The sequence below is a fragment of the Crocodylus porosus genome, unplaced genomic scaffold, assembly GCF_001723895.1.
Source record: "Crocodylus porosus isolate Cpor-Errol unplaced genomic scaffold, CroPor_comp1, whole genome shotgun sequence".
Taxonomy (NCBI): Eukaryota; Metazoa; Chordata; order Crocodylia; family Crocodylidae; genus Crocodylus; species Crocodylus porosus.
This window is the reverse complement of record NW_017728932.1, coordinates 17,111,129-17,124,933: the sequence shown is the minus strand read 5'-3', so window position 1 is coordinate 17,124,933 and position 13,805 is coordinate 17,111,129. Positions and strand designations below refer to the sequence as shown.

At 56.1% G+C, this 13,805-nt stretch overlaps 2 protein-coding genes across 5 annotated transcripts in view; both read right to left on the bottom strand.

Annotated features, from left to right (window-relative positions):
• Nucleotides 1-677: 677 nt before the first annotated feature.
• The window catches only part of FLOT2 (flotillin 2), a 29,001-nt gene continuing 15,873 nt past the window's right edge, over nucleotides 678-13,805 (bottom strand). For all 4 annotated transcript variants that reach the window (XM_019545828.1, XM_019545827.1, XM_019545830.1 and 1 more), the window contains one exon: nucleotides 678-690. The gene's annotated coding sequence lies outside the window, so the exon portion shown is untranslated. The remainder of the gene's footprint in view (nucleotides 691-13,805) is intronic.
• ERAL1 (Era like 12S mitochondrial rRNA chaperone 1) lies at nucleotides 4,419-10,852 on the bottom strand. Its single transcript, XM_019545826.1, has 10 exons — nucleotides 10,651-10,852; nucleotides 9,978-10,105; nucleotides 9,794-9,871; nucleotides 9,566-9,612; nucleotides 9,075-9,136; nucleotides 8,236-8,348; nucleotides 6,555-6,956; nucleotides 5,586-5,735; nucleotides 5,282-5,362; nucleotides 4,419-4,592 (listed from the first exon to the last, which is right to left on the bottom strand). Exons 1-10 carry the CDS (start codon nucleotides 10,835-10,837, stop codon nucleotides 4,470-4,472), a joined length of 1,371 nt encoding a protein of 456 aa, XP_019401371.1. The 5' UTR covers nucleotides 10,838-10,852; the 3' UTR covers nucleotides 4,419-4,469.

Genomic DNA, 13,805 nt, shown 5'->3' with positions numbered 1-13,805 from the left:
AGGCGCAGTGGCGCTCTGGGCCACGCCCCCACGCCTCCAGCTGGGCGCTGCAGCACGTGGCGGGGCGGCCTCGAGGGCGCAGCGCCGGGCACGTGTGGTCCGCACCCTTCCCTGCCGGGCAGGCCAGGCACTACCGCGCGCCCCGAGTCCCCCAGCTAAAGGAGCAGGCCCAGCGCAGCGGCAGGGAAGCTCATCATCTTGAGGGGAGGGCAGGAAAGAGCCGCTTGTTCGCAAGGAACTGCCACGGGGCGGCTCCGCGGAACTTGAGAGCAGCGGCCCCAGGTCGTGCGGAGTCACGGCTCAGGATGAGCTCCTGGAAGAGCCCGTGATGCCAGGTTAACGCTGAGTTTTCACCACAGGCCCCGAGGGACGCGGACGGAAAGGCCAGGCTGCCTCCCTTGCTGATTGTCCCCCCCACGCTGCTCTAAGACCCGTCCTGCATGAGAAGGATGGTTACCCCAGTAGTGCTGGGATACAGGAACACACCAGCTGGGGGGCGGGGGGCCGGGGAAGATTTATTCCAGGCCTCTTACACCTACTGCTACGTAACAGTAGTTGAAGTAGTAATCTAGGACTCAGCGCCTATATCCTCTGGGCACAGCTACAGCACCCCAAAGGGAGGCAAGAAACAGGTTCTCCAAGCACTGCATGAGAGACCTGCACACCCCCATGGTTCAGAGAACAGCAGGCCTGCTCCTCCAACCCACCCTGTGTCCCTCTGTCCCTTGACCTGCATCTGCCCATTTCTAGCCCAGACCACGCCGTGCACAAGAACATGCTGCTGCAGCCTCCAGCAAAGTTAGAAGCACCCCAAACAAAATAAGGATCCCGTTGTACTGCTGAGTTGCTGGTTCAGCAGGTTTGTAAATAAGGATATATCTTTTAGACAATGCTGGAGCACCAGAACTGCCTGCACTTTGGGAGGGAGGCAGAGAAGTTTCTATCCACCTGTGCATGCGTTGGGCGGGGTGGGGGGGAAGGAAAGCAGAGTTAGGCAAAACCCAGCTTCAATCAAATCAGTAGCCTAGGCCCAACACCCACTGCTCTGGATGGCCAAGTACAGCATCTCTGCCATCGAGGAACAGGACAAGTGTGTCCCTTCCAGGAGAACGGAGCACACAGTTCACACCTTGGAGAAGAGGAACCCAGAGCCAGGCTGTCACACCAACCTAGCCTAAAGAGCCACAGCCACCCAGAAAGGCCTAGCCCATCGCCACAGCCTTTCCCAGTCCAAGCTTTGTGGGACTTGCTGAGAGGGAGAAGAACGGTCAAGGACAACTCGGTCCTGACTCCCAGCCTCAGCTGTGGTACTGCCTCGTTCCCAACCAGGACTGGTCTAGTGTCCTCCCTTACTCGCTGATGAGGTAGGAAGGAGGTGAACACTTCCTGCTGGCAACATGATGAGGCCTGCCTTCCTGTTCAAAGGATTAGTTGCTTTTGCCACACTTGCACAAAAGCTCCTTGTACTGCACCTTACAGGGCGTGTTTGTGCTTCTGCGCGAGGGAGGAGTGTGGGGCTCTCTGGTGCAGCTGATCTGGTAGCAACTTGTACACCATTACTTACTGCACACCAAGAACAGTAGCTGGATCCAGCACTTCATTCCTGCTTTCTCACCTCTGCTCTTGCAACCAGGCATTTATCCGTGCTACAGGCCACATAGTCCCTGCAGCATACCTGGGGAAGTGGGCACATCCCTCCCAGAAGATTCTGCTCAGATATGGATTCTGCCCAAGCACGAGCTCCAGTTCTAGCCCTTGCGAAAGGAGGGAGAATGGCTGGTATTCAGCTGCCAATCGAACCTGGCCTGGTTCATCATTTCTGGTGATGTTTTAGGTGTTTAGCAGCATGATCAATGCTATTTCACAGGCTGATTTCATGACCTCCCTCAGAGGAATCTCACATTGCGTGGTCCACGTCTGCGAGCAAACAGTCCGCCACAGAAGAGAACTAACACCCATTACTGCCCAGTCAGCTGGGGTTTTGTGATCATAGGCCACCCCATAGCTGCCTGCAAGATCAGGGTCACACTGCCATCTCCTCTCTCACACCACAGGCATTTTTAACACTGACTTCAGCGAGAAGGCATCACACCCCGTGTGACGCAGGGCTCTCACTGCCACTTGTGACCGCTGCGTATGCAGGCACTTGCTGTACAACAAAGATGTTCTGAGACCAAAACCAGAAAAAACCCACAGCCAATTAAAAACAAGCACAACTTTCCTCCAGCTGCGTCAAAGATGAATTGAACTTGGGCCTGCAACACACGTCAGCGTCTAAGAGACAAAAGGGAACGCCTGCGCTGTCCTGAGGATTAGCAGGTGCTAGACACGACTCCCAAGTCTGGTGGCCTCTCCTGCCGGGAGTTGCTATTTCCGCTGTCAGACAGCCTTGTCACCTGCATTGTGGGCTCCTGTTGCAAACCGCCACATGGTCCCAACCCCCAGCATCTGATCCTTTTGTCTCCTCTTTACTATGAGGGCGTATGTCAGCTAGCTTCTTAGAGTAAGAGTCCTAAACAAGCACCCTCCATGCCCAAGGTGGCCTCCCAAAGCCAAGCATTAAAAATATACCTACACACAGGAGCATGGTCCCAAAACACAGACAAGCGCTAACAGTGCCACACTCATAGAAGTGAATGGCTCAGGACATGCCAATTAAGCAAGCGGACAAGCTTGTAAAAGTAAGCTACCTCCTGTACCTAAGGCCAAGCAGGCTGTAACGAAAGGCCCTTGAACATCGAGCAGTTCCATGCACATGCCATTTCCATTTCAGTCAAACCCATTTTGCAGCGATTTTCCATCACGGCTGACCCTAAAGACCAGCTGCTCTGGGTACTTGGTTCTGTTGACTGTTCTGCCTGGAAGAATCTCTGGAACAGGCTTTATGGTGGCTTGAGAAGGGCCTTTGTGTTTCCAGGCTCCACAAAGAAAATGGTTTCCCCACTGTAGCTTGCAGCAGATGAGACATCGCTGAATCCTCAAAGCACGCTTATCCGTCTTTCTTCCCTGCAAGGTGTCACCTGCTATGGAAGTGTGATCTAAGCTTGGCTGGGAAGAAAGGACAAGACACATAAAAGTGTCCAGATTCTAGTCAGAATGAGACAGATGAGGGGGCAGCCGCAAGGTCTGAGCAGCTGAAAAGAATAAAGGAAAAGGAACCAGTTGCTTGTGCTGGGACTGCATTTTATTGCGAGTGGAATATGAAAGTTAGAAACATCTGAGGCACCAAAACGTTCCCTGCTTGGAGAAGACAAGTCTGGCTCTCAGCTACCATCTAAAGGAGTCTCACTGTCGCTTTGAGAAGCTCCTGTGTTCCATGCAGCAGTGACTAACGACTCCATAGTGGGTTTTGCCAGTGCCACTGAAGCAACCCCTTGTCTGGCTCTGGATTTCCCTGAGCTGCCTGGGACTCAGAGCTCCCAGGAAGCCCCAAGGCAGGGACAGCAACAGGCAACAATCTACAAGTGGCTCTGCTAGCTGCATCTGACCCGAGGATGCAGGGCTTCAGTGGCACTGGGCAGCGGGGGCTTCCTGGCAGTCACTCTCTCACACTTCTACAGGGAAAGCAACAGTGGCAGGTGCTACCTCCATGCTGCCCCAGGGAAAAGTGGTGGCACTGGCTGGGTCCTACCTCTTGACCACCACCCACCCGACCTGCAGCCCAAAAATTTTGTTGACCACCGCCCCCACGGCATCTCATTAGTTTAACCCAAAGAAGAGCTGAGAAGCAGCTGGAGCAGACACACGTTCATCCCAGCACCCATTCTGCACCTCCTGATGTCAGCTGGCTCCAGCTGCTGCATCCAAGTGTCAGGCAACAACTGGAGAAGTCCTGAGCACCCGGCATGGCCCACAGTCAGCAATCTTCCTCCCCCTGTCATTGTTAACTCTTTGCTAACCAAAGACAGAAATAAAAAGAGGGTTGTTTAATGTCAAAGGACAAGTATATTTATGCAGCCCCTTCTGGGCAGAAGGGCTCCAAAGCTGGCACAGGGGACCTGACCAAGCAGCGCCTAGCCCACACCACTTACTCAGCCTGCTCATGGCTGAGCCCCTAAAACTCCAGTCATGGAAGTGTTTCAAGCTCTTGCTGGAAGAAGGCTGGACCTTTTCGTCTTTTAAGTGGACACTGACAGCATAGGGAGCCTCAGACACTAATTTACAAGGAGCTGTGGGCTCATGGGTCCAGGCAGATGCGGGAGCTTACCCACCTTTGCCTGCTTTGGAGACCCAGGCCTCAGAAACTTGATTTTTGTTCTTGGTTCCTTTCTCCTTCTACCTACATCCCATGTCCACTAGATGATGCAAGGGTAAGAGGCAGGACCTGAAGATCTGCCCAGGTCTCAGCATTAATCTCTTTTCAGTCTGGAATTCTGCCAGAGCAGCACGTTCTACGCCATTGCCTTGGGTTTATTCACGAGCCTCGGCAGCTCCACACCACACAAGCTGGCCCTGCCCAAGGAAAGAGCTCAATTCTTCAGCTTCACGCTGAGCTTCAGGCGGACGTCACAGAGGAAGATGTCCGACAGATCATTCCCAGCCTCTTGGGCGATCCTGCTGATTATAGTGCCACCCCTGCCGATCAGCATGTTCTGCACCGGCACAGAAAGAGAATGTCAGTGCAGTTCATCAAGGCAGCCTGCGCTACCCACCGGGTAGGAGAGCTCCACAGAGCAGCACAGCCACTGTGCAGGCCAGAGAAGGGAAAGGTGCAGCTCTCGGTAGAAGGCACCTGGAGGCTTCTGGCCTCAACCTCACACTAGGGCAGCTGGGCATTAGCAACAGATTGTGCCAAAGGGGAGGGTGTGGATAGCCCATGGCTGGCCAAGGCATGGACTGGGAGGCTTGCCCGCTCATGCATATGCCTAGTCAAAGAGAAGGCAGGAAACAGACCCCTCCGCCACCCTGTTCTCTCTTGAGGTGGGTTGGGTGTGGCAGAACCTTTTACTGGACCAGCTCTGCAGTTAGGAGAAAGATGAAAGAAGCTTTCAAGCACAAACTGCCCTTCTGCAAATCTCCAACCCCACTGCTACTGTAGACTCTCATCTAGGAGGGCACAGCAGGGCTGGCCTCACCTCTTGTTTCAACCTACCACAAAGCCAGCGAGAGTTAATACAAGCTATGTTGTGCCTGACCTGCTGTTCGCAGCCCTACTGTGCCAGGCCATCACTAATGCAGTCAGCAGCCACATGCAAGGATTCAGAGAAGCAGCTTCTTGTGCTTCATGTTCCGCACACACCAGCAGCCGGGGGGGAAGTGAAGTCAGTGCCGTGACCCTCACCTTATGTGTCATCTTCTGGACCAGCAGGTTCTGCAGGATGACGAGCTCCCCAGCTGGGCCCTCACTCCAGCTCTCCGTCTTCTGCAACAGCAGAACAGAACCACAATGAATGTGGCACCTCAGGAAGAGCAAGTCCTTGTCCTCCCAGGGTCACACCCCTGCCTTTTCACCCATACTCAGGCAGCGCCAGCCTCCAGGCGACTCCATTTCCCAGCACGGGGCTTGGGGCTGACGGTGCCACATACCCTCAAACTTGTTTCGTCAGAGACTTCAGCAGCTCTTTCTGAGCCAAGCCACTTCCTACCTGAAGCACAGCGTAAGGCACCTCCTCCGGCATGTACTCCAGCACCTTCTCACGGATGATGTTGTCACAGATCTCCTGAGGGGACTGGCTGGTCAAGACCCTGCTGTGGAACTTCCACGGGCCTGGCTTGGCTTGCAGCAGGAGGTATCTCTGCCAGCACAAAAAACAGGGGCAGTTACCTATTGCCTGGCACTGTCACATGCTGCTTATGCCCTCTATGGCTAGTCTTTCCTAGAAGCACCACAATACTCTCTCTCTGGTCAAACACTAGCACATTTAAGCTGCCACATTTGGCAGAGGAAGGGCAAATTTTACTTCCCAAAACAGACTTTGCCAGGGCTCCTGTGTCCCTCAGAACAGGCTGTACAAGCTGGGGAAAGGATAGAAACGAAAGCATGGGATTTCAGGTCCCCTGTGCCTTCTGGCGCTTCAGCCCACAGGGAGCAAGTGTAGGTGCTGGAGCAGAGTGTCACCAGAAGTCCAGACAAGGTTCTTTGTGTAAATGTGGTATTTTCTATTAGACCAGCTAAACAGTTGGAAATTTTTTTGCAAGCTTTCATGTATGTATCCAAAATCTTGCAAAGATTTAATTGGTCCAACTATTTAATTGATCTAATAAAAGATACCACATTTATGCAAAGAACCTGGTCTGCCTATGTCCTTAGACCAACACAGCTACAACCAACACCACCAAAAGTCCAGGGCAGAAACAAGGCAAAAGTTGCTGTTCCTGCGTACACTGAAACAGGATGGAGCTCCCATGCCCAGAGGTCATTCACCACCAGCCTGCCATGGACCCCTCAGGGACCTGCAGGCTCCCGAGCATGAGAAAGGCAGGCAGAAGCTAGCACCCCTATTCCCCCATGGGACAGGCAGCTTGGTGTAACTGAGTTAACCAGCGGTGCTGCACGGGGGCACATCGCTGAGTATAACGGCAGATGCAAAATCCAAGTGCTCTGGGTACTTCACCTTCAGTGTATCCACCTCATCGGCATGGAGAGCCGCCAGCATGAAGACCTCCTGGAAGTGCGGCCAGCCTTTCCTGTTCTTCAAGCCTCCAGGCACAGGGGGGCTTGGCATAGGCACTTCTTCTGTGCCCTCCAAAGTGTGGAGAAGCCCCGATGACCTGACAGTGCTATCAGCATCTGAGCCAGAGCCCAGCTGGACTTGACCAGCCTTCTGTGGGTAACTGGACTCTTTGGCTGCACTTTCAGCCAGAGAAGCCTGGGCACCCTGCAGGGGGTTGCTTTCGGTGGAATGCAAATGAGGTTTAAGCAGTGGTTTCACTATCTGCTTCTTTCCATTGACTACTCCCTCAGTGAGCTGTGCTACCAGGTCCAGCAGAAGGTGCTTCTTCTTCAGCAGGTCCACCTGTATGAAGGGAAGGGGGAGAGATCAGGAGTCTGCCCCACTGGCAACAGGCCAGCAGCACCTGAGGTTTCAAGCAGCTATTCTTATATATTAACTGAGCCAAAAGAGAACAAACCCTTGCTGGTGGTTGCAGGGGAAGGTGCTTAGAGTTTAGCTAGCGTGCTGTGATTTTCCACGACTGGGCAGGAAGTCAGCACATTTGTAGCTCAGGAATGGTTATTTCCAGCTTTCTGGTCTCTGAAATTCAAACTCTAGCTGAGATTTTTTAAGATGCAGGGCACCCACTGAAAGACTTGCCATGTGTTTCGGTTTATACAGAGGAGAAAGGGGCTTATTCCAGACTCTCAATGCCCCACCATAACTTATAAGAATAAAATTGAGCCACCCAGCGAACACCAAGCCTTGCTCCCCAAATCTGGATTCAAAAGCCCATTTCTGTATCACATGTGAAGGTACATGCTTTCCAGTATGCCTCAGGTCAAAAACTATTCTGAAACAGAGGAAAAAAAACCCTGCCCTTGAGTTCAGTGACCCTCACCCTCTTTCAACATGATTTTGGATCCAACTCAAGCATCTCCACCAATCCCCACTGTGGCAGGCAGCATGGTATGACGAGAGATATGATCTCTCACGTGGCTGCAAGCCAAGCCACGTAGCACTTTACCGAGCAAAACCAACACCTTCAGTTTAACCCTGAAAACAAGAGGCTGCCAGCACAGACCATGGCACACCAATGACATGTGCTGCCCCTGAGAGGCAATGGCTTGCTACAGCCTGCACCAGATAATATTTCCAGGCTGACCTGAATCAGAGTCCTGTGTAAATGTACTGCAGAACCCAAGCCTGGACACAGAGGCATGGCTTACAGTAGCAAGGTGTGCACTTTGCAAGACTAAAGCTTCCTCCTGTGCAGCAAGAGAAAAGAGACTGAAAACCTTAAGTCCAAAAGCCACAGGAGAGAACATACAGCATTTCTTTAACACCCCTCCCCTTCCTCTTCCCCCCATAGGTATAAAGAAAAAAAAGGCCTGTAAATAATGGACAAGGTACCAAGGTAAAGTTTTTAGAACAAGTGATGGTTCTGGGGGGTCCACATTTTAAGTGCACACTTTAAAGGTTTTGGTTTTCAAAAAAGGGACTTGACACATTATGAAAAATAACAGGTCCTTTAACACACCCAGTCCCAGTCACTCAAGAAACCAAAGAGGGAATCAAACCACGAGTGATTTCAACAAGTCGTAACCTACTCACTGTACAAGGAGCCACAGCCTTCATTTACCTTGTTTAGGACCAGGACGCTAGGAATCTGTGGAAACTTAGAAAGACACTTCAGCACATGGGGACTCAGATGGTTCCGTGTCCAGTGATCCGACACATCCACCAAAACCAGAACTGCCAAGCAGAGAGAAACAACTGAACCCTCTCTTTGCACAAACTGGCCTATGGCTCCCACTTGACCAAGATCCCAGGTCATTAGCTTTCTCAGCTTAAAAATCCCCAATTCTCTGATGAAAGAACCCACATTTTCTGTGATTAAAATGAAATGCCGCTATATATATGGGTATTAGTTGAACAAAACGCTTTCTTAATATATTTACTATTTTAAAGCAATTTGGAAGCCTCAATCGTTATAAGATGCATTCTAAACACCTAGCGTGGTGGATGGCAGCATCCACGTGTGAGGTGCCTTCCCTCCCCCTGCCCCAGCATCTGGCTGGGGGCTGAGGCCCACAGAAGGGAGACGCTGCCCTCACCCCACTTCTCCCTTCCCCCCCAGTCCTGCTCCCGGGAGGCAGTGGCACAGGGTAGTGGGTGGCAGCACCCTGTCCCTGCCCACCCACACATACCCCCTAGGACCTTCCCAAGTACCCTGGCTGACAACCTGTCATAGAAAATCAGAACTCCCCCTGCCCCTTCACTAACCAGGGCTGTCCTCCACACTGCTTCGTGGCACCAAGCAGCCCCGATATACAGGTGCCCTACCCATTCCCTTGCCCCAGCTGCCCTCCCACATCAAGGAGCTGCCTGGACTGCTCCACCCAATCTACAGACAATTAGGTATCTGTGACAATAGATGCCACAAGTAACAGCAACAAAGAAAGTGAATGGGGCTCTCACCTAAGTCTGCATGTTCCATGCTGTCCCACGGGTCAGTGATGAGAGACTTCTCCAGATTGTGCCTATAACACAGATGCACGTTGCAGAACTACACAGACACTGATCACATACCACCTCTGCACCCAACCTGTTGCACAGCCAGTTTCTCTTTGAAACAAGCAGGACTGCATTTTACATCTTCCAGGAGCCAGCTAGCACAACACTGCCTTGTGGCCCGCAACTTCTCTTGCTCTGGGTGCACATGCACCGCTCAACACCACGCAGCCCTGAGACCGTAACCCTTATTTGCTCCTGTGAGACCAGCTATTAGTGCAGCAACAAGCACAAGGGTCAAAATGCTCAATGATCTACGAACACCTCACGTCTGTCCCACATGGGCACCTATCACTTTTCATTCTGCCCCTCAAGCTCCTGCAGCAGAACCTATGTTCTAGTCCCCTTGAGCCTGGCCCAGCTGGATTCTAGTTTTACCCACATTAAGAGTGGTATACCTTTTGGCTTTCTGAGGACTGGTGAGGCCAGGTGTGTCCAGAATGATCTGCAAAGGGAAAGGCAGAGCAACACAACACAGATCTTTCTGTAGTCCCCGACACACTGCTTAAACTCACATTTATGTGACTAACCCCAAGCAGAGGGCAAAAGCAAAATACTGCATGCCACCTGGATAATGCTGCCCGCTGTGGCAATGGGGTTTTGTCTGACTACACAGGGAAACCTACCAGCTGAGTGTCTTCGTATGTGATGACGCCGTGGGCATTGCATCGCGTGGTGTGCACCTTCTTGGATACCGGGAACACCTGCAGGAGTCCAATCCAGATGCGTACGTTACTTGGGAAAAGTCAACAAAACCAGCCGGCAGCCTGACTCTGCAGCACCGTCCAAATCGCGACAGCGCAGCTTTACCTTCCTGCCCAGCAGCTGGTTTGAGAGGGTCGATTTCCCGGCATTCGGTGCCCCAAGGATGGCAATCCTGAGCACCTTGGGGTTGTTGGGCTGATTTGGCTGGTGCAACAATAAGCCATCTTGCTCTACTGCAGAGAGGGACACAAAGCGTACCAGTGCCGTCACGACACCTGAACCGCGAATGCCAGGATCCAGGGTGACACCGCAGGATTAAGGGGACACGGCAAGCTACGAAACACGCAGCCGCTTGTCTCCATCTCATCTCCAAGCACTGAAGGCGGCCCCACCCGACTTCCTGCTCCCTGATTCAGCCCCGGCGCCTACGGACCGACGAAGGAATCGGTCTTTGCTAGACCTGGGGCATCCTCCGCGCTCCTGCTCTCCCGCCACCACAGTGGCTTGCGGCAGGTTGTGGCTCAGCCCCCGGCCCGTGGAGACCTGCCAGCGCTACTTGGCCGGTCTCCATGGCAACCCTGGCCCCCGTCCTGCTGGCGTCTCCATGGAAACGGGGCCCGATGCGGCCGGCCAGCCGGATTTGGCCCCCGCCCGTCCCAAGGCGGCAGCAGACAAGGCTTCGGGGCAAAAGCGACACGTTTGACTGGCCCCACTAAGTCCTGGGGGAGAGTGCTCCCGCTACTGAAAAGCGCGCGTGCCCCGTAGCAGCGGCGCTCACCCGCGCAGGCCGGCACGGGCGGCGGGTGCGGCCCCCGGGGACCCTCGCGGGGCAGCCTCAGGATGTGGTCCAGGGCCGAGCCGACCGCGGCGCAGCGCACAGGACACCCCACGCCCCGGGGCCCGCGCTCCAGCAGCCGGCTCCCGCTGAGCCCCCGCAACACCCGGCCCGCGACAGCCCGCAGCATCGCGGCGCTGGGTGCCGCCACCTTGGCCCGCCGCGGAGCATGGCGGGAGCCCCCAACGCCGCTCCCATTGGCCAGGCGGCACCACAGAGAGGGCGGAGCGGAGGGGCCAGCGTGCGCGGGGGATTGTGGGGGGTCCTCCGGGAGGAGCCGCGCGGCGCCTGGGTTGGCCGGCAGGGGGCGCGCGAGGCCCGGCTCCGCCTGCGCATGCGCTGGAGCGGGGGCGGGCGCGTCGTGCGCAGGCCTTGCACGTGCACTGTGTAGCCGTAGCGCGCGCCCCCGGAGCCTTGCGGCGGCACCTCCGCACACCCCCGAGCCCCGCAGCGCCGGGTGACGCGGACCACGGGCCAGGGGCAGGAGGGAGGGGGCAAGCTGGCTGCTGAAGGGAAGCTGAGGCAGGGCGAAAAGCCGGGAGGCCGCGCCGCCACCCGGGGGCTGAGGCGAGGGCGAGTGGTAGGTGGGGGCCGCCGTTCCGCTCCCCGCACAGCGACGCCGGCCCGCCCCCCAGGGCAGGAGCTGCCCGGCCGAGCGCGGAGACAGACACCGGCACTGGGAGCAGCCGCCTTTATTGGTTCCCGGCCCCGCCGCGCCGCGCCCCGCCGCTGGGCTCCGCTCGTCCCGGTCCGGGGCAGGCGAGGCGGCGGGAGAACCGTCACCATTACTAAACTCAGTAATGGTAACGGTTTCGCCGCCGCCCCGGGGTGTCGCTCGGCTCCGGGTGCCTCCGTCGCGCCGGGATCCAGGCTTGGCCCCTGCTCCTGCCGCCCCGGGACGGCGTGGGCTGCGCTGGGTGCCGAGGAGGGGAGAGGCCCGGGTAGTACATCATCTATACTGTAGTGTCTCATAGCCGACTTACAGTATACGATGATATCCTGCCCAGAGCCCCCGCGCATGCCGGGCTGCCTGCTGCGCGCTGGTCACACCTGGGGGCCAGGAGAGAGCGGCGTTAGGGGCTGGGGCTGCCCTGAGCCAGTGGCAGCGCCCACCCTGGGCAGGGCACCGGGCCCGTGGCTGTGGGACCCCGCGAGCTGCTCCGGGTGCTGGAGCCCCCGCCACCCCAGAGCTTCCCCCACTCCTGGCTGGAAGCCGAGGCCAGCCGTGTCCTAGGGAGCCCCGGCCTGTCTGTGGGGTGCCATTGGTGCATCCCAGCTGAAACCACGGGGGCACGAGCCCCTTCCCCGTGGGGCCCCATACTTACTTGGCCCGGCCCAGCCTGGCCTGGCCTAGGTGTGTGGGGGAGGAGTGCATCCTGGTTCCCCTCCAGAGCTGGCGGCTCCAGCCCAGCTGCTTATAATTGCTCCCACAGCCTCGTTTGCATATCAAGGATCGCTGGCATTGGGACCTTCCCTTTTAACCCCTTTCCGCCTGGCCTGGCACAGCGCAGCAGCTAGGGCTGTCCCACCACCCAAGGGCAGTGCAGGCAGGCAGTGGCAGAGGCAGAAGTGTCCCGGGTCCCCATTGCCCATCTGGGGCCAGGACCTGCCTCTACCTAGGGCAAACGCACTGCCCAAGCAGCGGCCCAGGAAGACCCCCAGCCCCTGGCTCCCGCACAGCCCCTGCAGGCACCCTTGCCCTGGGAAAGGCCTGTTGCAGCTGCCCTGGGGCTGCAGCCCCATTGTACATGTTGCTGGTGTCGAGGTCCACCCAGCAAGCCCTGGTGTCAGCCCCATGCACGGCAAGCACGTGCAGGGAAGGGCCCTGGAGACTGGGAGCAGAAAAGCCCCCAGCCCCCTCCAGTCCTCCCATGCCCCACAGAAGCATTTTGGACTGGGGGCTCCTTGTCATGGGCCAGGCTCTGCAAAGCTCTGCGTCCTGCCCCCCTGCCCAGGGCTCCGCGGTGCCCCACGGTCGTGGCAGCCACAGGGCAATGGTGCCAAGCACAGACTGGAGCGCTGCAGAACCAGCCTGGCCGTACCAGGCCCCGGTGCTCCATCCAGCAAGCTGCAGGGGCAGGGGGCTGCTGCATGCTGCCCCATAGCATGGACGTGGACACAGCCCCTGGCCTCAGTGGAGAGACTGGAGCAGCCAGGCCATGCTGCAGGGGTCACCTGGGGAGGTAGGGTGGCCAGAGGCACAGGGGAAGCAGGTCCAGCCAGGGCACCTGGGCAGGGGCTCAACCACATGGCAGCCACCCCGGCCCAGAGCCGCAGAGAAGACCAGACCCCGAAGAGCAGGGGTGAGGTCTTCCAGGGATTCCTGCTGACCCTGGGGCACCATGGAGGAAAGCAGCCTGGCACTAGCAACACCAGCCAAAGCCCAGCACACACGTGTATGTGTGCGTATAGGACAGAGAACACAACTGCTCTGTGCATGTGCAGACTGTTACAGTGTATGCATACACACGTGTGTACATGTGTAAACACAGCTGCTCTTTGTGTGTGCAAGCGGCTGTCGTGTGCACATATGAATAGAGCCGCACTGTGTGTGTGCAAGATGCTATGATGCGTGTGTGTGTACACATATGGACACAGCTGCTCCGTGTGTGCAGGCTGTGATGCATGTGTGCATATGAACACGGCTGCACTATGGTGTGCGTGCATATATGAACACAGCTGCACCGTGCATGTACAGGATGATATGGCGTGTGCATGTGTGCACACATGAACTCAGCTAAACTGTATGTGTGCTGACAGCTATGACGTGTGTATGTGCACACATGAACACAGGTACACTGTGTGTTAAAGATGCTGTAGCATGCATGTGTATGCACATGTATATGCAGGCTGCTATGATATGTGCATGTGCAAACACAGCTTCACTGTGCGGATGCAGGCTGGTATTACATATGTGTGTGAATGCAGCTGACCTGTGTGTGTGTGTGTGTGTGTATGTGTATTGCAGGTTTCTATGGTGTGTGTGCATGCATGCGTGTGCGTGCGTGCAAACGGCTGTGCATGGGGCTCACAAAGCCAGAGCCAGAGGTGTTGTCTGCCTGGCAGACATGGGGCTGCACGTCTGCATGATGAGTCCC